The sequence below is a fragment of the Suricata suricatta genome, chromosome 8 (assembly GCF_006229205.1).
Source record: "Suricata suricatta isolate VVHF042 chromosome 8, meerkat_22Aug2017_6uvM2_HiC, whole genome shotgun sequence".
Taxonomy (NCBI): Eukaryota; Metazoa; Chordata; class Mammalia; order Carnivora; family Herpestidae; genus Suricata; species Suricata suricatta.
Window position 1 is genome coordinate 132852057 of NC_043707.1, and position 25641 is coordinate 132877697.

The following is a 25641-nucleotide window of genomic DNA, read 5'->3' on the forward strand; positions in this document are numbered from 1 at the left end:
TCTAGGAAAGAAAGTGACCTGCTTTTATTAAATGGTGTGGCAGCTTACCCAGGAGCACATCTGTGCTGAGGTCAGACCCCTCCTACCACTCCCTTCCTAATTATTCTATTCTAATTACGCATCTGGATCATGCCTGGTCCTGGTCCCTCTGGATGATGCTATGCTTTCCCACAGAGACTTCGCCGGATGAATACAGACTGGCCTCTATGGGTTCGGCACAGCCAGGCGCAAGGCCATCAGAAACCCCTTGGGAGAGGAGCTGCTGTGAATCCCCCGGCACCATGGGGAAGCCGCCCCCACGCCGTGCCTCAACCCCACAGGACTACTGCAGCTCAGAGTCCCGGCCTCGAGATGACAGATGGGCCCCTGCCACCGCGCCAGGCCTGGCGGCCTCTCCCACCCGCCTACCTTGTAGATGTTGGTCAGCGCGCTCTTACTGGGGAACTTCACCGCATTCACCTGCACGGCAGGGCCAGTCTCAATGACCTCATTCTCGTTGCTCAAGGGAGTCACATAGAGCATGAAGGGCTGAGTGGTCCCAATGAGCTGATTGTCCACCTAGTGCATGAAAAGGCAGCAAGTCAAAACGAGTTTGTACCTTTGAGGGGCGTCTCCTCACGTGTGGGGTACTCGGAAAGCCCCCTGCCGTGCTACTCTGTCTCCGCGGTGACTAGAAGAGCATATCCGCACTGACCACCAGCAGTGACTGCAGCGGGAATGACAACAGACGCTGCCCTTTATTGGTGAGTACTATGTGCTAAGTAAGCACCACGCTGGTCTCCTGGCAGGCGTGGTCTCATCAAGTCATGCGACACCGGTGATGTCGGAGTTACTGGAGTCACAGATGAAGCTGGGGACAGAGGCCCTTGCTTAGGGTTGCACAGCTGGTCGATCACAGAACTAGAACTTGACTCCAGGTCTGCCTGACCCCAAAGCCCAGCGCTTCCAACCACCATGGTACCGATGAATGAAGTGAACAGACACCAGGCAATGAACACCAGGAGGGAATCAGTAGCACAAGTGGCTACCAAATGGAAACAGTGGACTGTCCTAAGGTCAAGTCCCTGCTAGGAAGGAAACGATGACGGCAGTGGCATTAGGGACGGCTCTAACCACCCATGCCACTCAGCACCATAACTGAGAACACACTCGATGCTCCGCCACGTTTATGGACGTCAGTAGGCTCACTGCAGGAAGCGGCTGCCTCCGCTCTGTTCGCCGCCAAAGCTCGTACCAAGAGTAACGAGAACAGGTGCAAGAGTTGGGATTCGAATGCAGGCATTTTGGGCACAAATCCCACGACCCTCCCACCAGATCCCATGGACTGCCCCACAGCCCTCTGTGTAAACTGTTGGCTGTCAAGGTGCAGGGATAAGGGTGAGGCCCTGAGCACCTCTTCCGACTTCCGCCCTTGCCCTGCTGTGGACTCCCCCACGCCGTGGAAACACTCGTCTTTAGAAAATATGAAGCAAGTAATGCCCCTCCTTCCTTTCTCAAAAGTGGGCAACTCTCCGCCCTCCGAGGCTCTGGATTCTGAGGGAATGCTTTTTACCCTCGAAGCTTCTCCATGGCTCACTCGCTGTCTTCTTCCAAGTTCAGCTCTCACTTCTCGGGAAGATCTTCCAGGCCCACTTGATCTAAAATGTAGCTCAATCCCGCTTTATTCTTTGTAGCTGTAGTCGCGGCGGCTAATTATTTATTCGCTTGCTTGCATAGTTACTGGCCGACTCTTCTCTAGGCTGCGACCCAAAGAGAGCAGAAACCCCGTCTTCTGAGTTACAGCCATATCTACAGATATGCAGCTGATGCTTAAGAGCTTACAGAGTGAATGATCACCTGTCACATCCAATAGAGGAAACGACACGAAAGTTCTCACCTGTTCTGATCTCTCCTTTGTTCTTTCCCCAAACATATTTGATACAAGTTGTGTAAGAGTTAGGAATCTGAGTTTTATTCTCCAATTAGATTAGATGCTCCCCAAGGACGGGACTGTATTTTCTATTTTTAAACGTTCTTTCTCGCAGCGCTATAATCAGAGTAAACACTCCACCTACTTTCTACGATTTGCAGCACACATTAAATCAAAAGATGTTGTAGTAAAAAAAAAATTTTTTTTTTTTTAATCAAAATGTTAATGGAGGTGCCTGGGTGGCTCAGTTGGTTAAGTGTCCGGCTTCAGCTCAGGTCATGATCTCATGGTCCATGGGTTCGAGCCCCATGTCAGGCTCTGTGCTGACAGCTAGCTCAGAGCCTGGAGCCTGTGTCTCCCTCTCTCTCTGACCCTCCCCTGCTCACACTGTCTCTCTGCCTCTCAAAAATAAGTAAATAAATAAATAAATAAATAAATAGACATAAAAATTTAAAATAAAATAAAAGGTTAATGAAATTCACAAAGAACAAATGACTCCTTGGATCTTCTTCTGTAAGGTCAAAAAAAAAAAAAAAGACAAAGAAACCAGAAGCACAAGATATTAACTTTCTATCTGTCTTCAGACAAATGGGATGTGATTAACCTGAACTATCTGCTCTTTGTGGTAAAGGATAAAAGATAACATTTTTCTGGAAAGGGGTTTTGGCGTAGAGGGAAGTGCGTGCCGTGAGCGGAAGGCTCCCAACCTGGGGAAAGAAGCGCGGTCTAGGGCTTTGGATCCCTCTGGAAAGGTTTACCAGGAAGTGGTTCCCTGGACACGTCGCCCTGGTGGAGGCTGGAATAAAGGCCTGCAAGTGTGACGCTGCCAAGAGAACAGGTGTGCTGGTGACAGCAGGGCTCTGGCAGAAACTGTCAAAATCAACCTCCTCCGAACTCAGAGTTAACCACAGGCTTGCAAGCACCCGGGATCACTTACTGGATCCCCAGGATCCTTTCCCATCCACCTTCCCCCGGGGCCACAGAGGCCTCAAAAACCAACAGCCCTGCTGTTGGGGGGACGAGCTTCCGTTCCAGGTCCCCTCAAGGCTCCATTCGCAGGGAATGGTCAAGTTTGGGGCTTGTCTGGGACCTCTCCCTTTCCCGGTATCAGTAAATTTGTATTGTTTTTCTTTTTTTCCTGACCAGACTCATTAGAGGATTGTTAATTTTACCGATCTTCTCCAAGAACAGGCTTTTGAGGGTTTTTTTAAATTTTGTTTTGTTTCTTTACTGTAGTTGCTGGTTTCTATGTCAGTGATTCCCACTGGGATTTTTATCATTTCTTCTGTTTATTTTGGACTTAATTTGTTGTCATTGTTGTTTGGTTTCTTAAGATGACACCTGAATTCATGGTTTTCAGACCTGTCTCCTCTAATATTTAGTGCGATAAATCTTTCTCTTCGGTACGGGTTCAGTGGCATTCCACCAATTTTGCTATGTTGTCTTTTTCATCTTCATTCAGTTCAAAATATTTTCTAATTTCTATTTTGACTTCTTCTTTGATCCATGAGCTACTCAGAAGTGTGTTTTATAGTTTCGAAACATTTGGGGGAATTTCCCAACTATCTTTCTGTTACTTCAATTTGATTCCGTTGTAATCAAGGAGTATACTGTGTGACTTGAATCCTTTTTGCCCTTGGGAATTGTTTTATGGTCCAGAATGTGGTCTCTCTTGGAAATGTTTCATCTGCACTTGAGAAGAACATGTTCTCCGCTGTTGCTAGGTGGACTCCCAGATAAACGTCAACTAGGTCTACCTGGGTGGTGGTGCTATTCAAGTCCAGTTGGGCTCTGATGACTTGCTGGCTGTGTGATTATTCTGTCGGTTACTCAGAGAGGGCGATGAAATCTCCTACTACAACTGTGTACTTGTTCACGTCTTCTTTCAGTGCTATCAATTTTTGCTTCCCCTACTTCAAAGCCCTCCAATCACGTATATAAATAGTATCGCTATGTCCTCCTGACAAACTCTTTTATCATGAGGAAATTCTCTTCCTTATTCCAGTAATATGCTTTGCTCTGCAGTGGATTCTGATAGTAATCTAGCCATTCCCACTGTCTTATGACTAGGTCTAGCTCGGGATGTCTTTTTCTATTCTTTTCTTTTTAATCTATTTGTGTCTTTATATTTAACATGTGTCTTGGAGGCAGCATATAATTGGAACTTGCTTTTTTTTTTAAATCCAATCTAATCATCTCTGCCTTCTCATTGGGGGTGTTTGTAGCATCTGCATATATTTAACTGATACAGTTAGGTCTGAATGAGTCTATCATCTTACTATTTTTTTTCTCTTTGTCTCAGCTGCTCTTTCCCATGTTTTGTGCTTTTTCTGCCTTCTCTTGGATTACCCAGTTTATCTCCTTTGTCAGGTTATTAGTTGCAGCTCTTTGTTGCTTTAGGATTTATAGTATTCATCTGTAACTTACCAGTTTATGTTCAAAGGACGGCATACTACTTCATGAGTACGAACATTACAGTTAATATATGTCTATTTCTCCCCTCCAGACCTCATGCTGTGGTTGTCATTCACTTTACTCTAACATGTCATATGCCCCAAAATACAGCGCTATCACTTTTGTCTAAGCAGTTGATCATCTCTTAAAGAGATCTACATAGTTGGGAAATATCCTCACACATTTACCCACGGATTTATCATTCCAGGTGCTCTTCCCTCCTTCGTGTAGGTCCGGGTCACCAGCTGCTACCGTTTCCTTGTGCCTGAAGGATGTTCTTTATTTTTTCAGTGTGAATCTGCTGGTAATGAGTTCTTTCAGATTTGTGCGTCTAAAAACATTTCTATTTCACTCTTGTTTTCGAGAGACATACTCGCTGGGCATAGAATTCTAGATTGACAGTGTTTTCTCCTTCCAGTGCTTTAAAGATGTTGCACACGGTCTTCTCAGTCAAACAGTTCCCAGTGAGCTGTCAGCTGTCATTCTCACCCTTGCTCCTGCACGTGACATGTCGTGTTTAACCTGGATGACTCATCACTGGTTTTGAGAAACTTAATTATGATGCACTGTGGTGCAGTTTCCTTTGGGTGCATGTGCATATACGTGCTTGGATTTGTGCTTGAGCTTCTGTCTGTGAGTTCAGTTTTCATTAAATCGGGAACACTTATGACCAAGAGTTCTTCCAGTATTTTTTATATGCCCTCCCCTCAATCTCGGCCTTTGGGGTCTCCCATCATCTGTAGTTTAGGTTGCTGGAGGTTGTGCCATCAGTCAATGAGGCTGTTTGCTTTTTATGGGTGATTTTTCTCTGGGCATTTCAATGTGGACCATTTCTTTTGCTATGTCTTCAAGTTCATTAATCTTTTTTCTGTACTGTGTCATCTATTAATTGAATGCAGTATGTTTTTCATTTTAATCTCTAGAAGTTTGAGTTTCTCATATCTTCTATGTCTCTCCCTTTTTGAACATGTACAATGCAGTTATAATAAAGAGTTTTAATGTTCTTTGAAAATTCTAACACCTGTCTTAGCTCTGGGTCAGTTCGACTGATTGTCTCATTATACATTTTGTTTCCCTACCCCTTTGCACACCTGGCAGTTTTTCACAGGATGGCAGATGTTGTGAATTTGACTTTGTTGGGTGCTGAATATTTTTGTATTCCATTAAGTCTTGAGCTTTGTTCAGGGATACAGTTAAATTACCTGGAAACAGATTGATCATTCCAGACTTTCCTTTTACGATTTGTTAGGCAGGTCTGGAGCAGTGCTCAGCCGAGGAATAATTATAGTTCACCATGAATGCAAGGCCTCCTGGAGCACTCTTCCCCATGTCACATACATTTTTAGTGTTTCCAGCCCAGCTAGGGGAACAAAACCCATCCCTAGCCCTGAAGGTCACGATAAGATCTCTGCCCAAGAGTTCACATGTTTAGGACACCAAATGCTGAATCCAGCTGGGTGCTCAGCAAGAACACTGGGGGATTAACAAGTTGTGACCTCCCCGCATTACCTGAACATCCTGTATGCTGAGTTCAAGCATATGACTGGTTGCCAGCTGGGTATAGTGCACATTGATTCCTGTAAGACTTGCGAAGACCAGTTCTTCGGGGACCTTATTAATTAAGGACAACCCAATGCCACCTTCCAACTTCACAAGCACCTGAAAGGAAACCAAAATACAACACAGTGACAGTTTAAAACAGAGGCCAAGGTAGCCAGGAGAGTACAAGGAAAGCAAAGGCTTTAAATCCCTCTACTTTACCTCTGAGCAGAAGAAAACCTGGAGACTCCTGTAACATCTGATACCATGCTTTACATATAGGCCCTTAATTTAAAAAAACTGCTGAATAAATACCGGGTAAGTGTGCATTTTCATGTTCATCTCAGGTTCCTTTTTAAAGTTTTTACTTTCCAATTCCAAACAGGGACAAGAGGAAGAAAGATGACAAGAGAAAACAACCGGGGCTTCTCCTTATTCTCGACCTTCGGTCCCGTGTAACCAATCACCGAGCTTCCTTTATGGTCCCCTCACTTCAGCAGCATTTGTTACGTCCAGATTCAACTTTAGCGGTCATTTAATTAACACAGTCACACATTCATGTTGTGATAACATTAAACACCAAGAAGCAACAGCCATATTTAGAATTCACAGAGGGCAGAGAGAAAAGAGGTCTAAAACTGAGAAAACCACAGAGCAAAACTCTAAACAAATGACAAAGAAATAAATGTGTAACACTCAGAACTTACTTCCAGTTCCTGCTCTGTGTCTGGATTCCTCAATTTCTGTACCTCTTGTTCAGTTACAGGAAGTTCATCCACTTCGTACGAAGAGCGGTCACCTTTCCGCTGGGAGAAATCTGTTATCTGAAGTCAAAGCACTAGACTGAGAAGGCTCACACTTCCAGTGACACCTATTCCGTCCCAACCATAGAGATCAAAAGTCACTATGTGCTCAATAATCCTGCGGAAGTTCATGGTTTCCAAAGCACTGCCAAGTAAGACTTATGTAACAATGAAGTAAACCTGGTGTTAAGTCTACCTGGCAAACGCTGAGCTGTGGACCCCGAGAGCCTCATGGGGGGTGGGGGAGGCATCTGCGGGTGATCGAGAATTATACAGGTCAAGTCGAAATATGCAATCCTCACGATCACTGCATTCAAGATTTGTCTTAAATGAAGGGCGCTTTTATTTTTTTTAATGTCTATTTTTTTGGGGGGGGGGCAGAGAGAGAGAAAGAGAAATCCTAAGCAGGCTCCACGCTGTCAGCACAGAGCCCGACGGGAGGCTCAAACCCATGGACCAGGAGATCATGACCTGAGCCAAAGCCAAGAGTCTGACACTTAACCAACCGAGCCAGCCAGGCACCTGGAGAGGGTGCCTTTAGAGGAGGTGCTGTGATCATGATGTCCCACCTCAGACAGCTCACCGCTACGCACCAGCATCCTTCCCTTCCTCCTTAGCTCCCTAATCCCACCCTGACCGACGCACATGACCTCCAGCACTTCTCTCCCCAGAGCATCACACCCGTATTTACACTGATTTCTGGACACCTTCACATGGGAGACATTCCCAACAAGGCCAAAACCTAGCTCCCCATTTCTCCCAGAAGTCTCTTCGGTGTTTGTATCTTAGTGACGTGGATTATCGTCCTACTTGCCTGAATCAGAATCCTGAAGGCCGTTTCTGGCTCCTTCCTCTTGCATCCTCACCTTCTGTAGATCAGGAAGTCAGCCGGACTCTACTCCTTTACAAACTTCCATTTCTACTTGTCTCGCTCCAGCCTCTCAGCCCGCGCCGGCCCCACCCCCGCCGTCCACGCCAGCCCGGGCCCCACCCTCTCATCCGCACGGCCGCAGCCGCCCCGCAGCGGGTCTTCCATCCCAGTTCCCCCACGCCAGCCCTCCACACTGCAGACAGGGTGAGCGGCCGAAAACCACTTCCGCTCACGCCCTTCCCTGACTCCTCACTGCCACAGAAACCCCACAAAACTGGTGGCAGGTAGCAGGCTTTTAATAATCCGGCCGCAGCCTTACTTCTGAGCACAGGCTTGTGCCAGTCGGGTCCCAGGCCTTCCTTATCAACTTTCCGAATACTACACGTGCTCAGGACCCAGAACTGTGCCCGGCTCTGATAAGCTAACGAACACTCTTACTGTCAGGGCACAGCCCCTCCACCCTCCCTCCTGCTCCGGCCAACTCAGCTCCCTTCAGTGACGCTTTAGACCTCAGCGTAAATATTCTCTTAGCACCTCCTAGGCCTCCAAACTTGGGAATACAATCCTTCCCATATATTCTACATAACACCCTTCCCTCATGCTTTCAAAACACAACACTGTCATTGTCTGATGAGGGACCTCATGTACCTTGTTGTTAATGTCATTGATATAGCAATTATTAAGACATTTATCATCTATGATGAACGATAAGAATAATAATATGTACCGTTCTTGGCATTGCCTTCTTGAATCCATATACTTTTTTTTTTACATCATGTTGTATTTTTATGCTTTTAATTCTTATAACAACTTTGTGAGGCAGGTCTTGCCCCCATTTTATAAATAAAGACGTCATAATCTCTTAACCAGAAAAACGTTTCAATAAAAATTTGGTGAATGGCTAGCCAATGCGCGGGGGGCGGGGGGAAGTACAGTGCGGTTCATGTCACTTCTTAGGAGAAAGCATCACCTGGAGAGCTCTCGTTGGTCCGTCTGGGATGACTCTGATGGATAACATCCCAGAGCCGGGCCTCAGTTTTTGGTTGATAAACTGCTGTTCAGGTGGGACCGGCCCCAAAAGCTCCATGGAAGTATCAGGACCCAGGACAACTTCCGCTCCATCAAACAGACCGGAAAGCCCTCCTTTGGCCTAAAAGAATAAAGATGCGTAAGAAAAGGAGAGGCACTGACTCTGACAACTTAACGTATCATTTGAAACAAGTTATCAAATTTAAATTCTCTTTTGAAGGGTCATGGTCCATTCTTAACAAAAACATTTACTATTTTTTCAGCTTTACAGAAGGCGAGAGGCAGGAGGATTCCCTGGGCGAGGCGGACAGTTATGCTTTACGAATTAAGAGCATTCTGAACAAGAATAGAATATGTTGGTTTAGTAATAACTCCCAGCCATTAAAATAGGCTTTAAAAAAGTACCGAAGCCCTGCCTCCCTGTTTCTCATTTTGGCTTTGCTTAAAATCCTAAAACATTCTGAAAATAAAAGCAATTATAACTGTCACTCAACTCTCCGATAAGAAGCAAATTCTAGAGTTGGAAACCTCCCCAAACAGGCCTGTGGTTGGACACTCAGCTCAAATACTCAAAAGATGATGCCTGTTCTAAAACCGGGAACGGTGACCGCCACCTGAGAGCCAGCCATGCAGCCCTTTGGAGAAAAGGACCCTCTGCGGTCTGCCCCAAGCAAACGGAAGTCAACGGGCCGATGCCAAGGCGACAGCAGATGCAGGGCGAGAGAAGGCAATGGCTACAGTGTCTCGATCCCTTTTGTTAATTTCTAAATACTGAGTAATCCAAAGGAAACTTCAAGCTGGGTTTAAAGAACGGAGTTCAACACGGAGACAGCTCTTTGAGCGCCGTGAGTTCCGACAGTGTGCACACAACTTCTCAGGGCAGCAGCGGGAGACGGTTAATGCCCTCGATTGCTTTATTTAGAATAATATGATTGAAACCAGCTTATTTCCCTCACCAAAACACACTTTGCTCTGCTGAATACTGTTATTATCGGGTGATTCACAACCAGAGAAATGATGAGATGTTTTCAAGAAACAACAAAATGCCAGAAAAGGATTTTCTGGTGCGGGTTGGGGCTGCTCTGAGAGAATCCGAATTACATGGGCTTTAGGAACAAACTGGAAATAAAATCAGGGTCAGACACGGGGGCGACAATTATAACACGCCCTCCCGTGCCTCCAGAAGCCTGAATTGTATTGCTAATTGAAAATCACAAATCCATTCCAGATGTGTGCTTCGTACGAGCAAGCAGCTTGTCTTTGATGGAAAAAGCTCAAGGCAACAGAGATAAAGAAAATAAATCTCACCAAACAGCAAGCAGAGGCTCGTTAGAGTTTTGCTCAAGGCCCTGGAGGACAGTCGCCCGTTACGGAGGGACAGCCTGGATCCCACCAGGGACAAACACACCGAGCGCTCTCTAGTCAGGGCCTGATGTTCTAGTGTTTACCTTTTGCCTAGAGCCCTGGGCGGAGGCAGGGCGGCCCCACGTCACTTTAGCTGTCTGCTCAGGCCTCTGAGACAAAACTGCCTACCGACTCATCTCAGATCCCTGGTTGAGTTTCTCACCTGAAGCCAGAAGGGCGGAAAATCCAAACTCCTGGCGATTTTCCAAACACATATTTGCTTATGAAGTACCTGGCAGCTTATCACGCGGAAGACTTGGTTGAGGACAGAGGAAACTGACCAGCAACCTTCATTCTGACATTTGCAACAACAGTTGAATGCTTATTTGGGCCCCACCAAGAATGCAGAAATTAACAGAATCTAGAGAATGGAGAGCCCGTGAGGATGGCTCCCCATCGCCTAGAATACTTCACAGAAGACTGCTGTCGATGGTACACTAACCTCACAGGCCCAAAACTAGCACGCCTAACCGTGCAGGGGGCTTTGTGCTGGCACTTTTCTTTCTTTCTTTGAAAACGTACACAACGTCTATCACCAAAGAAAAATCCCATTACTTACAGCCCTCCACTCCCAGTACATTTCTCATACATCACCTTAAAGAATATGCCCCCTCCACGTGCACACAGATGCGCGACACAAGCTTCTGGACCTTCCCTTGCCCGGGAATTCCTCGTCCCCGTTCAACGACATCCTAACTGAGACACTGTTTCAGAGAAGGCCAGAACACTGCTTGCCGCAACTGTGGGTGTCAAACGCCACTGACCTGGACAACCAGCCCATGCAGCCCACACGTCAGTTTTCCTTCTCGGAAACTCCACGTCTGAGTCGTGCTCCGCCTGCGATCAGGCTTCCTTAGCATCAGCGGCTCATACCTGGAACACAGGAGAGTGCAGTGAATCTGAGTCAGATACATTCGGCCTGAGGGCAGTCCAGGAATGGTGGTTTTGCTCTTCTTTCTTCCAACATCCTCCAACCATTAAAACCTAAGGGGCAGGTGGTGCCTGGGTGGCTCGGTCAGTGGAGCATCCGACTTCGGCTCAGGTCATGGTCTCACAGTTTGTGGGTTTGAACCCCATGTCGGGCTCTGTGCTGACAGCTTGGAGCCTGGAGCCTGCTTTGGATTCTGTGTCTTCCTCTCTCTCTGCCCTGCCCCCGCTCATGCTCTGTCTCTGTCTCTCTCTCAAAAATAAATATTAAATAAATAAATAAACCACACACACACACAAACACCCCCCCCCCTAATGGGCAGGTAGCTGGAATCCCGTGGCAGCTCAGTATCTCTTAATGAGGGAAGAGGAATAAGCCATGAACAGGAAGCCACCAAGGAGTCCCAGTACTTCTAAGGATTCATACGAGAGGTAACGATCAGGTTCCTGTGGTCCCACAGGGACAGGAGGTTCAAGAAGGGCTGTCTGCTGAAAAGATCTTAAAATATTTTCAAAGGCTTTCTTCCTGTTGCATTCCCAATTACTTTTATGTTATACTGGTTTTTCACTTGCAAGTCATGGAAAGCCATTTTGGCGGTGAACAAGGTGTTCACTGGGAACAGATACACCGACTGCAGAAAGACACTACGGCACAGACAGGCAAATCAAATGACTTCTCTGTCCCTAATAACCGATGTGAACCCAAAGGGTTCACCATAAAAACATATTTGACTATTCTCTCAATAATTTATTTCTGCTTTTGAAATAGTTAACAAAATTCTTAAAAAGATTAAAAAAAAAACTGCTCAGGGTGCCTGCGTGGCTCTGTGAGCTGTGCGTCTGGCTCTCGGTTTTGGCTCAGGTCAGCGTCCCTGGGCTCTGTGCTGAGCATGGGGCCTGCTTATGATCAGCTCTCTCTCCCTTTCTCTCCCTCTGTCTCTCTCCCCGCGTGTGCTCTTGAACTCTCTCTCTCTCAAATGAAAAAGAAGTAAATAATATTTTTAAACAAATAAAAAAGCAAAGACCCCAAACTTGCATTTGGGAATACGGCAGGTGCTTCACTGAAGAAAAACACAAATATAAAGATACACATTCTCACTTCATGGGCAGTCTCACTTTTGGCCTGTTTCCCCCTGACGCCGAGTGCGGACGCCACGAACCCGCGTCGAGAGCTGCTGAGCAGAGTACCTGTTGTCAGTTACCGCGGCGAGGCCAGCGATGTCCAGGATGGCAGAACCCTCCGGGGAGCGGGCCGCAGAGGGCTTACTGGGGTGGTGGGGCACGGAGGACCCCTCGTGGGCCAGCATGCCCGTGCCGGTCAGCCTCCACAGCTGCGAGCGCTTCCCGGGCTCCTGGGGACAGAGACAAGGGACACGGCAAGCTGTCGCGGGCGGCCAGGCTGCAGGTGAGGGCGACAAGAGCCGCACACAAGAGCCGCACACAAGGGCTAAGTTCTCGAGTCAGGACCTACTGAGAGACGTTTTCCACGTTCTAGCTTCCACTGTTGTCAATCCCGAGTCGCACCTTGGATGAAATATACTGAACTCGTCAACCAAACAACCCCAAATTACAAATAATGTAAATTTTAAAAATGTCTTCTTTTCATAGTTGGTATTCTTCCGAGCAAACTAGTGAGCTGAGGTTAGTCTAATCCCCACTAGCTGCACCGCTAGGATAACTGCTCTTCCAGGTGGTGACCCCCGGCGCCCCGACCTTAGAGAGGGATCCAATTCTATAAAGTATATATGATGCTCTTTGTGTGTGATCACTGGCAATCCTCATAACTGGCAGGCAACCAGAATCTACCGGATGTCTTCTCCTCTCCCGTGTTTATAATGGAAGTATACTACATTGATGGGTTCTAATATACAGATTAACTATATTCAAATACAAAGTTAATTGACTCCAAAGGTTATACTTAAGGCGATTGCTATTAATTCTAAATATAATTTCTTCTTAGGAATATTTCACAAATAGCTCTTGACGTCCAGGTCAATCCACGGAGGTCTATAAAATCCATTATATTCATGAAGTAACAATGTTAATAATAATACGTATTGAAAATTTAATGTATGCCAGCCAGTGATCCATGGGATTTATTCATTCAATCCTCACTTAATCCTCAAAACAATCCAATGATGTATACCCTATTATTATCCTTACTCACTCAGTGAAATGAAGAAACATACTTGTGGGCACATAACCCGAAGGTGGTGGAGTGAAGACTTCATCTCCACAGCCTGATGTCAAGGCCAACGTGCCTAACCATTCTGCTCACACAGACTTGCTGGGTGAACCCGTACTCCAGCCGGACCTCGCAGGACGACATCCACTCACCCGCTGGGAGCTCCTCCAGAGCCACAAACACTGGGGGCACCACAAACCGGGCACTGGGTGCCATGCTGCCCGAGTTGGAAAGACAGCTTCGGTGTTACGGGTTTTTTTTTTTTAATGTTTGTTTATTTTTGAGAGAGAGAGAGTGAGAGAGCAAGCACAAGCAGGGAAGGGGCAGTGAAAGAAGGGGACAGAGGATCCGAAGCGGGCTCTGTGCTGACAGCCCGATGCGGGGCTTGAACGCAGGAACGGTGAGATCATGACCTGAGCCAGAGTCGGACACTTAACTGACTGAGCCGCCCAGGCACCTCTGCATCACATTCTACAGAGTAAGAACTAACGAAGTAATATGAGTGCTGGAGTCAAATGCCAGGATTTGAAACCATGCTGCACCATTTACCAGCTGAGTGACCTTGGGCAGGTTACTCAATCCCTCAGAGCCTCTGTTTCCTGATCTGTCAAAGGGAGAATTAGCTATCTTTTAGGGTTCTTGTGATACGCGTAACAAACAGAAGGCACTCAGCGCATGCGTGGCACAGGGTATGACCTCAGTAAATGTCTGCTGTGTCACGTGCACCACAGCTCTTTACACAGCACTTGGTGTACCTCATCTTAGTTGATCCTTCTCCCAAACCTATTAGATCAGGAAGAAAATGAGGCTCAGGGAGGAATGTGAAATAGCAGATATGATGTATCTTTAAGTGGCAAAACCACAACCCAAACCCAGAAAGAGAGGGTGCTGTCTCTCTGTGCTCCTGCCTCCCACGTCCATAGATGTGGGGCACAGCTGCGTGTCCCTCTGCGGGCCCCCAGGCTCACGTCTGTTCGCGGTGAGAGAGCACATCTATGGCGCCAAAGCCACATGGAAAAGCGTCTCAATGAGCCTGCAGGTGTTCCAGATCGGGAACCCAAGCACAGACGCTGGATGAAATCAAGTTTTCATCCATGGAGTCCTCTACTGTCTGCCTTTCCATACAGACGCTTCATAGTTGGAAACTACAAACATTTCCACGTAAAACTCTGAGCTGTACCATTCTCCTTCCAGCTCCCTTCTCCCCTTCCCTCACGAGTTAGCCCTAAAGCCTTCAGACGACACTGAGGAAGAAAGAAGCCCGTGGGGACTGTGGGTGTTGGGGTGGGGGCGGGCAGCCCAGAGTGTGGTGCTGAAGCCCAAGGTGGGTGGTGATCCGCACACAGGACCGGGGATGGAGGCTTCGAGGGGATGGTCAGAGAAGAAGGGAGGGGAGAAGAGCATTTCTGCCAGGAGTGGGGGGAAGGGGTGCTGTCCAGGATGTGGAAATGGGCGCCCGAGCCGGGGAGCAGGCTGTGGCTATATGGGGGGCTAAAATGAATTTGTGATGTGGGACCAGAATTGGAAATGAGTGTGGACTGCTGGTTTTTAATATACAGAAATATGCAAAATACATACACATATAAGACATGTGTGCGTGCATACACGTGTATCATGTCTGTGTACCTGTATTACGGCGTGTGTGTGTGTGTGCACACATGTGTAGGTATACATAGTCCATGCACACGTGGAAGCCCTAGCACTGTGTCCTGGGAGAGTCTGGAAACGACACCACCGTGACAAGTGCGCCCAGTGTACACAGTTTAGCTTTCTAATGTCAATTCCTGATAAAAGGGATCAGAAGTGGCACATCCAGAAAAGCAGCAGGGAAAGTACAGATGAGTCCAGAAAAAATTGCTGTGTCAGAGAGTAAGGAAGTGTTCGAGGACTGAGGGGCAAACGTCAAAAGGACACAGAAGGTTAAAGAGTCCCCAGTGGCCAAATATGGGAATTGAGCGTTAAATGTGTCCTGACAGTAACAGGTACCCGCTGAGTAACAGAGGAGTCCATAGCGACGACATACACAGCGCTACGGATGACCTTGCCACCCTGCCCCACATTCTTGTGTTGGAGACCTAATCCGAAACGTTGATGGTATTTGGAAATGGAACCTTGGGTGGTGGTTAGGTTTAGTCAAGGGCACATGAGGGGGGCTCTCCTGATGGAATATTAGTGCCATTACAAGAATGGACACCAACGAGCTTGCTTTCTCCCCCTGACCCCTCCACTCTCTGCCACGTAAGGACACCGTGAGAAGGCACAAGTCTACGAGCCAGGATGTGGGCTCTCAGCAGGGACCCATGGGCCCGGCACCCTGATTCTGCTCCTCCCTGCCTCCAGAACTGTGAGAAATAAGTGCCCGTTACTCAGGTCATCTGTAGCATTCTATAGCATTAGAGAAGTCCAGGCTACTATATATACACAACACACAGAAAATGTGATGACGATCAGGGTATCTACAGTCTCCAGGTTCCTGTCCACAAGGGATTCACTAAATTACGAGAGCAAGAGGGAGACCTCACTTCACCGGACAGCAGGCTGGCAGCCACCACCTTCCTCCAGTGCTAAAGCAAACACCAGCATCACTTCTACACAATTTCTCCAAGTTTTCTCTTAAGTTTGAGAGTCTTTCAAAATAAAAAGTAAAAAAAAAAAAAAAAAAAAAAAAAAGCCCCCAAAACCCCACAAAACAACCAACCAATCAACTAACCAAAAACCTAAGATGTCAGACTTCTATTCTTTGTTCCTAATTGAAGAGCAGAAGTCCAGGTCCTAACACTAATCCTTAGAATTCTGCCTAGTTTTGGATGTCTGCACAACTTATTTATATTCACCCTATGTGCCATTTTTCATCCCCATCAAAGGAAATTAACAACAGCAAAAATGTTACATAAATTGTAACATCTTCCTCAAAATGTTTTTACTACTTCATAAAAAAATTTGCTTTGTCTCTTTAACAGTCCCCTAACCTTTGGAGATTATACAGCTATCTGTTATTCCTTTTCTAAATTTTTTTCATGTTTATTTATTTTTGAGAGACAGCCTGAGCAGGGGGGGGCAGAGAGAGAGGGGGACACAGAATCCAAACACAGGCTCCAGGCTTTGAGCTGTCAGCACAGAGCCCGACGCAAGGCTTGAACCCACGAACTGTGAGATCATAACCTGAGCTGAAGCCGGACACTTATCCGACTGAGCAGCCCAGACGCCCCCGCTATTCCTGTTCTGATGATCACAGCCGTGATCCAATCCCAGCCGGCACACCACCTCACTCCTGAGTCCGTCTCCATTCATGCTAACATCCTCCTCGACTTGAACGCTCTTTGAAAGCTATCTGACAACATTGTTTCCAAGGGCTCAGCCACTTTTTTCAATTCGCTTGACTTCTGTCGGCCTTGCTACCTTTCTAGATTATTGCTTTCCCAAATTTTCTTCTTCAAAATCCCCCATAAAGGCCTCCAGAAATGCCTACTTTCAATTCCTGTGCCTTGTGCTCTCTTTAGTTGTCACCATCCCCAAGTATTATTTCCAACACGCATCTCACACGTACGCGCAGCCTCCCGTAAGAGTAGGAGAACGTGGTGAGCAGATCCGAATGACGTGCCTTTGAACTGGTGGGACAGAAGACTACGTGCAGAAGCACTGACAGGGGAAGCAAGGGTGAGCCTGGGCACCACCAGGCTACGTGGGAGAGGCCGCTCGTAAAACACCCATCGCACGGATGTCCAGACAGGGAAGGGCGCAGAGACAGAACGCAGATCAGTGACTGCTTAGGGCTGGAGGGGAAGGAAAACATGGCGCCCGAGCTCGAGATGCAGGGTCTCTTCTCGAGGTGAAGAGATGTCCCGAAGGGGAGTGTGATGATGCTTGCACGTGTCTGTGGGTATAAGAGCGACCACTGAACTGCACCCTTTAAGTGGGGGGCCTGTTATGTGAACTGTATCTCTGTAAAGCTGTTAAAAATATAAAAGTAAATTAAAAACACATGTATTAAGGTTTCATTTGATGTACCGAATCTGAAATGATTTGAATCTGCCCCTCTCCCAGGTACAAATTTGCTACGAGCTGTAGAAACTCACATCCAATGAAGCAACGCCACTGACACATGTGCCACCACTGCCGGTGACAACAGGAGTCCTTGGTCACCATCCGGGTGACCGGCCGGGAAAGAGACGTTTTCTACCAGGGCTGCTTTTGGACGGTGTGATTTACATTAAGGAAAGGCTTCTGGAACCCAGCCTTCAGGTAAACGTGTTTTAAATCATCATCGTTGGTAATCTCCCTCCTCTTAAAGTCACTTCGACACCTCTGAGTTGTCAGACACCTTTCGGATTGAGGTTTGAACTACTTATCACCAGTTCATCTGCTGTCTGTGCTGCTACCGGCCAGATCTGCCTGCCCCCCTCTCTATACACAGGTCTATTACCCGAAACGTTTCCCTAAACTGACCCTCAAAAAAATGTCTGTCGGCATAAAAAGGGGAAAAGTTGTCAGTTGGACCATTTTTCCATTCAGTTTAGGGAAAAGTAGACTAGGCGGGTCATTCCAGTGGAAAAGGAGAGAAATGAGAAGAGCAAATCACAACTCGGGAGAAAAATAAATTAAAAAACTAAGTTCTCCATAAAGGGCAACAAAGATGAGAAGGGCTTGGAATTCCTGGAGCAAGGGTCACGGACAGGAGGAAGACCACCACCTTGGGCGGGAGAGACCCCCGCGTCCCACCCTGAGCAAGCCGTCCAGCCTGGGCGTGACCGCACCGGGCGACGGGCAACCGGAGTCCCCTCCAGGGCTGACCGTGTCCCTTTCTAAACTCCAAATTCTAAGTGCTCTTACCTTCTTCTTTAAAATGACTCTTTGTGTCTTTGGTGAGACATCCAAGACCAGCTCTGCACAGGTAGTGGCCTTGCTGGCAGTGACAGGCCTTCCTGTCCCCTCCTGTAAACTGGAATGCAAACAGTCATACATACATACATATACATATATGTACAGACATACACTCACATGTATACAAGTGCTCAGAAGCAAATGCTTAAAACCTCATCTATATGAAAACCAATTTGACAATAAATTATTTAAAAAAAAAACCTCATCTATAAAGGGGAGACATTTTTTTAATCACAGAAGGAAGTCAAACCCAAGCTGCAGAAAGATCAAGACTAACATTTCCCCCTCGTGATGATTCTAGTGCCTTACAGTTTAGACATAAAAGAATAACTATATGGCTTTAGCACTCCCTCCCCCCAGATTAAACCAGACATTCCAAGAATTGGCTCTACTTTTTGCCAGACAGAAGATCAGCATCACTGCATCCCTAAGGCTTGGCAATGAATCAGAAGTCCCTCTAGGACGAAAAGAAAACAAAGTGTTCACATTCACCTTCTTCTAACCCCGTCGTGTTGTGTTTCTCTGTAAGCTTTATGGAATGTTGCAGCCTAGTCGGTTACATTTTGGGGTATTTAAAAAAAAATTTTTTTTAATACTTATTTTTGAGAGAGAGACAGAGACAGAGCGTGATCAGGAGAGGAGCAGAGAGAGAGGGAGACACAGGATCCAAAGCAGGCTCCGGGCTCCGAACCATCAGCACAGACCACGATGCAGGCAATGAGATCATGACTTGAGCCAAAGTCGGGCACTTAATCGACTGAATCACTCAAGCGCCCACATTTTGGGGTATTTTGATGAGATTTTATTTAGATTATTCTCCACGAATCTCCAACATCAACAAAGGGAACAAAAGTTTTCATGACCAAAAAAAAAAAAAAGCACAAGTGACAAAAATATATAAATTAGATTTCAACAAAATTAAAAAACTTCTGCCCTTTAAAGGACACCATCAAGAAAGTAAAAAGACAATCCAAAGAACAGGAGAGAAGATATGTGCAAATCCTATATGTGATATACAATTTGTATCCATATTATATAAGGAACTCTTAAAATTCAACAATAAAAAGGCAAAAAAAATTTTTAAATGAGTAAAGGATTTGAATATACATTTCTGCAAAGACACACAAATGGCCCATTAGCAGAGGAAAAGATCCTCAACATGGTTAGTTATTAAGGAAATACAAATCAAAACCACAACGAGAAGTCACCGCACACCCAGAAGGAAGGCTGTGACCAAAAAATGTAAAATAACAAGTGTAGCGGGGGGCGTGGAGAGATCAGGGCCCTTGTAAGTTGCTGGAGAGACCGGAAAATGATTCTGCTGCTGCGGGAAACGGTATAGTAGGTCCTCAAAAAGTTACAACATGGAAATACCACAGACCCCGCCAATTCCGCTCCTAGATATACACACAAAGGAATCAGAAACAAGCACTCAAACAAACATGCACACAGGCACGCTGATGGCAGCACAGAGGCCAACAACAGCTGGAGACCACACAGATGTCCATCAGCAGCTGAAGGGACAGTGAGTGTGGTCTGCCCACACCACGGAGTATCACTCGGCCACAGTAAGAAGGAAATCCGTGCTGCAACACAGACCAACCCTGAAAACCTTATGCTAGGTGAAAGAAGCCAGATCCAATGGGTCACATATTTATGAATCAATTTACATCAAATGTCTGGAATAGGTTGATCCTCAGGGACAGAAAGCAGATGAGTGGTTGCCAGGGGCTGTGGCGGGGTTGGGGGGAGGGAATAGGGAGTAACTGCTTAACGGGTTTGGCGTTTCTTCCTGGAGGGATGAAAATGTTCTGGAAGTAGATAGAGGCAGGGCTGCACAACATCACGAATGCACTAAATGTCACTAGACGGTTGGTTCTTAAATGGTTAATTTTATGTTGTGTGAATTTCACCTCAATTTAAGATAAAAACCAACAAAAATAAAACTAGTCTCTTTCCCAACACTTGTTCTCTCCAAAAATGCATTAAAAAATAGTGTCTTACATACTCCAAAACCTGGTTCTATCTCTCTGCACACCGAGATTTGGAGAATCTCCCTTTTTATTTGCTCCACATCTGTCCAACCCACTAAACTCATAATCACCCATAAGGATTCTTCGGTTAAAGAGTGTAATAACTACTGGGATTGAACTTAGGAACGAAAGAGGAAAACATGATTAGCAACGGGATTAAGAACTGGCTTTCCAGGCACTAAAACCTTAAGCATGTCATGCCCGTCAAGTGCCATAATCTTTAAAAAGAAACAAACAGACTGACTTAATTATAACAAGATAAACATCCCGGCACCATTACCTCCAGAGAGAACTGCAACAAACAAGGCACCGAATGGTGATGCTAAGCAAAAATGCTCAGCACTTCAACGCTAGTGAAATCTGGACTCCGGCAGACGAGAGGTGCCAGCAGACCGAGATCATTCTGTGAGCCCCGGGCAGATAAATAATATTACTCATGAGCAAAATTATTCAGAGCATTCTGGAAAGGAATCTGACTTTCAACGTCCTGTCCGTTGGGTAATTTATATTTATAAAATGCTCAAGGTTTAGCTATTTTCCCTGCTTTTTCCACAGGTAAATCTTAAAACTGGCCACACCACCAGCATGGAAATAATTGCACTTACATGTTGGTGGAAGGTCTACTTTTTGAAAGCCCAGGGTTTTAAATCTCAACGTACCAATCTAACAACAGAATCAGAATAAATGTACTATTCTTCACCTGAGTTTCTACATACAACGAACCAGCCGACAGTGAAGACTATAACTCTAAGGCAACTGGAATTACCGTCAACTTGAGCTGCTTTGGGTGGCTGTGGGTGACTATTAAGACTAGCTCGTAAGTGCTCCCTTACCCAGTACTCTCAACGGGAGAGGAGACGCAAAATGGTCTGAATAATTACGTAAGATAAAGATTACCCGGTTGCAAATGAGGAAAGACAGAAAACTTAAAGGCAGCAGCAAGAAATTTTTAAAAATACCTTAGAAATACCACCTTATAAAAAAAGAACAGAAAATATTATGAGAATCGTATCTGATGGGAGGAATGCTAATACCAGAACGGATTACGGGGGAGGCCTTTACAAAAAGAAACCGTCTTGCCTCTCTGGATAAATGTAATCTAGCCAGAAGACAAGGGTTTAGCCCAAGGCCTCTCAAGATAGACACTGAGCCTGGGATTCGGGAAAGAATGGAGGGAATCTTCCTTCATCCTTTGAGCCTCTTGAGAATTGCTTAAAATTTCCAGCCAGTTAATAATTAGAGCCTTCTGCTTTCTGAGAACAGTAACCAAACCCAGAATTACCCGGAGAACGTGTAAGCAGCAGCAATGTAAATGAAGTTTTCATAGTAAAGCTGTCGGTTGTCCTGGAAGTCGTTCATGTTGCAGCTGAGCTCCGAGGAGCCGGCCCCTTTCACAGTCAGCGTGATGAAAGGAGGCAGCGTGGGCTCATCCCAGGCGTAATCCAGCGAGGTCAGGGGCTTCACTTCGGTGCGGAGCCGGGGTTCGGCCACACCATGCTGGGTGAAGACGACTGGCACCTAGGTAAGGGCAGAGAGGACAGAGGACCTTCGTTCAGAGTGCTGTTACTGGAAAGGCAGTCGGGGCTTCCTGGTTGACGTTCCAGACCTTTCCCAAGTAAATCCTACACTGGGCATAACCACAATCATGAGGACAATCCTCCCCTCTCTTCACATGCCTTTCTCTTTAAAAAAAAAAACATATATATATATGTTTGCTTATTTATTTATTTATTTATTTATATATTTATTTTGAGAGAAAGGTGGAGGGGCGGGGCCAGAGAGAGAGAGAGAGAGAGAGAGAGGGAGAGCATCAATCCCGAGTAGGCTCCGCACTGTCAGTGCAGAGCCCAAAAGGGCTTGAACCCACAAACGGTGAGATCATGACCAGAGCCAAAATCAAGGGTAGATGCTTAACCTACTGAGCCACCCCAGCCCCCCTCCAAATGCCTTTCTAATCATCTTCCAAACTGCAACGAGCCCAACAATTAAAGGACACAGGCCATTTCTTCTACCCTCAACCCCCATGATATACTCTGAGCACAGAAAGGAATAAAAATTCTGGAATTAGGCTATGGAAAGTCACATATTATAAGATATCATTATTCAAAAGCATTATTTAAAATGGTATCTTCTGATTTGCATCTTGACTTATAAAGTGAGATTTATAAAAATGCTCACTGTAACTAAGCAAGAGTAGAACTGCCCATTCCCATTTTCACTAGACCGTCTGATTCGACTCCTCTCTGTCTATAAGGAATGTCTCCAGAGGACACGTGTCCACCAAACAATACAGTCAAAATGATTAGGGGGAGCGGTGGGGGTGGGGGTCACTGAGAAGTCACAGCGGACAAGGCTGCCCAGCAATCCAAACGACCAGCAGAAACCACCTCTGGAAGGTGAGGACTGTCTAGGGCTGTCCAGCTGCAGAGACCCCCCCCAGTTTCTTTTAAACCCAAGTTCAAAATGTACTTCATTCATCATTATCTTAAAGGCAGTCCGGACTCCACCTTCCCGCACGTGAAACAGGCACACTGGCTCACGGCCCCGCTTGATACCTTAGAGAAGTTGTCAATTCGGAAAGGAGGGGGTAACTGGTCGGTGTCACTAAAGGAGACCCTATAGGTGGCTCCTCGGAGAGTGATTTCCACGCGCAGGAAGAAGCATTTTCCCAGAGTATCTCTGCAGACAAAAGGAAAGAAAGAGGCTGCACAACATGGAAGGAACAAGTTACAGTTCACTTTCTTATACTTCCCACGATCCTGACACCACCTGAACGTCAGCCGACGCCAATGCGTGCTCTTACCTCCCATTAAAAACATAGAAACTGACAGCGTAATCACAGGCAATAAAAAAGAATTCACTCGAGCAACTTCTGAACGGCAGCTTATCACTCTACAATAAGATCTACGTATTTTACTTAGTGGGTTTGTTTTGGGGAACAGTGCCAGAGTAGCAAATGAGCAAATAGGGTTGAACTACACAAAATTGTTGATATTAGATTGCTTTGACATGAAAAAGAGCAATTTCTCACAGTTCAAACTAATATACTGATGTTACTGATAACCAAGGTTTTCACTACAGGATCAGGTAAGGTGCGGAAGAATCCACAGTAGTCACCAGCAAATAAGTATGATTTTCTCTGTATATGTACATGTATATGTGTATGTGAATTTAAATGTAGATAGATCACTTGAGAGAACAAAACAGCCCTAGCTTACAAAAGAATATCAGTTAATAAACATAGAAGAAAGGACAGAATTAGAAAAATCACCATTTTGCAACCACCAATATAATAACTGATTCAGGTAAGAACCATCAGACCACTGAGTGAAAGGTTTTGGGGAGAACACACACTCTCAAATTATTCCCCCAATGGTTTAGTATTGTTTACAAGAAGGAAAGGTAACTTCACAATAGAGACACCTGGTGGACACCATCCTAATCGTCTGACGACTGAACTCAGCAACATCAATAAAGGGAATGACAGATGTCACAGGCTTCCTGTTGATGCAGCGAGAAACACACACCACGACACAGGTAGTAGTCGTACCAAAAATGTTTCACCTAGATCTATGTAGAGGAAACTATCAGAAAAATCCAGAAAACACAAAGGGTAACACAGAATGGATAGGAAAACAAGATCCATCTATATGCTATTTACAAGAGACCCACCGTAGACCTAAAGACATCTTCAGATGAAAAATAAGGGTATAGAGACCCATCTATCATACTAATGGAAGCCAAAAGAAAGTCAGAGTAGCCATATTTATATGAGACAATCTAGATTTTGAAATAAAGACTAGAACAAAAGATGAAGAAGGGCATTATATCATAATGAAGGGGTTTATCCACCAAGAAGAGGTAAAAGTTGTAAGTATTTTTGCCCCCAATGTGAGAGCATCCAAATATGTAAATCAATCACAAAGAAACTCATTGATAATAATACCATAATAGTAGGGGACTTCAACACCCCACTTAGAGCAATGGACAGATCTTCTAACCAGAAAATCAACAAGGAAACAATGGCCTGGAATGACACACTGGACCAGATGGACTTAACAGATATATTCAGAACATTTCATCCTAAAGCAGCGGAATACACATTCTTCTGCAGTGCACAGGGAACATTCTCCAGGATAGTTCATATCCTGGGACACAAATCAGCCCTCAGTAAGTTCAAAAAGATCGAGATCATACCGTGCATATTTCAGACATAATGCTATGAAACTCGATATCAACCACAAGAAAAAATTTGCAAAGACCATGAAACCTTGGAGACTAAAGAACATCCCTGTAAAGAATGAGTGCGTTAACCAAGAAGTTAAAGAGGAAATTAAAAAGTACATGGAATCCAATGAAAATGGTGACACCACAGCCTAAAACCTCTGGGATGCAGCAAAGGCGATCTAAGAGTGAAGTATATAGCAATCCAGGCCTCCCTAAAGAAGGAAGAAAGGTCTCAGATACACAACCTAACCTTATACCTTAAAGAGCTGGAAAAAGAACAGCAAATAAAAGCCAAAACCAGCAGAAGATGGGAAATAATAATGATTAGAGTGGAAATCAATGCTATCAAAATTTAAAAAACAGTAGAACAGATCAATGAAAACAGGAGTTGGTTCCTTGAAAGAATTAACAAAATTGATAAACCCCTAGCCAGTGTGATCAAAAAGAATAAGGGAAGAACACAAATAATTAAAGTCAAGAATGAAAGAGGAGAGAGGACAACCAACACTGCAGGAATACAAACAATGCTAAGAGAATATTATGAGCAATTATACACCAATAAATTGGGCAATCTAGAAGAAATGGTCAAACTCCTAGAAACATATAAACGACCAAAACTGAAACAGGAATAAATACAGAATTTGTGCATACCCATCACCAGTAAAGAAATTGAGTTAGTAATCAAAATCTCCCAACAAGCAAGAATCCAGAGCTGGATGGCTTTCAGGGAAATTCTGCCAAACATTTAAAAAAGGGTTAACTCCTGTTCTTTTGAAGCTATTCCAAAAAACAGAAATGGAAGGAAACTTACAAACTCATTCTATGAGGCAAGCATTACCAAAACCAGACAAAGACCTCACTAAAAAGGAGAACTGTGGACCAATTTCCCTAATGTACATGGATGCAAAAATTCTCAACAAGATACTGGCCAACCAGGTCCAACAATGCATTAAAAGAATTATTCACCACAATCAGGTGGGATTTATACCTAGGATGCAGGGCTGGTTGAATATTCACAAATGAATGAATGTGATACAGCACATTAATAAAAGAAAGGACAAGAACCATATGATCCTCTCAATAGATGCAGAGAAAGCATCTGACAAAATACAGCATCCTTTCTTGATAAAAAAGCCTCAAGAAAGTAGGTATAGAAGAATCATGCCTCAAGATTAAAAACTATATACAAGATACCCTCTGCCAAAATCATCCTCAACGGGGAAAAACTGAGAGCTTTCCCCCAAAGGTCAGGAACACGACAGCGACAGAGGAGACACTCGCCACTGTTATTGAAGGATTGAAAGTCCTAGCCTCAGCAATCAGACAACACAAAGGAATCCAAATCGGCAAGGAGGAAGTCAAACTTTTACTCTTCGCAG

At 45.3% G+C, this 25641-nt stretch overlaps 1 protein-coding gene across 1 annotated transcript in view; it reads right to left on the reverse strand.

The window, feature by feature from the left end:
• The window catches only part of VPS13D (vacuolar protein sorting 13 homolog D), a 256120-nt gene that overhangs the window by 101484 nt on the left and 128995 nt on the right, over positions 1–25641 (reverse strand). Inside the window, exons 52-60 of the mRNA XM_029945909.1 lie at positions 22591–22714; positions 21318–21553; positions 17952–18060; positions 12125–12288; positions 10774–10882; positions 8547–8726; positions 6610–6726; positions 5873–6022; positions 409–558 (exon numbers count right to left, since the gene is read on the reverse strand). Of these exons, the coding sequence (XP_029801769.1) occupies positions 409–558; positions 5873–6022; positions 6610–6726; positions 8547–8726; positions 10774–10882; positions 12125–12288; positions 17952–18060; positions 21318–21553; positions 22591–22714 (1339 nt within the window). The remainder of the gene's footprint in view (positions 1–408; positions 559–5872; positions 6023–6609; positions 6727–8546; positions 8727–10773; positions 10883–12124; positions 12289–17951; positions 18061–21317; positions 21554–22590; positions 22715–25641) is intronic.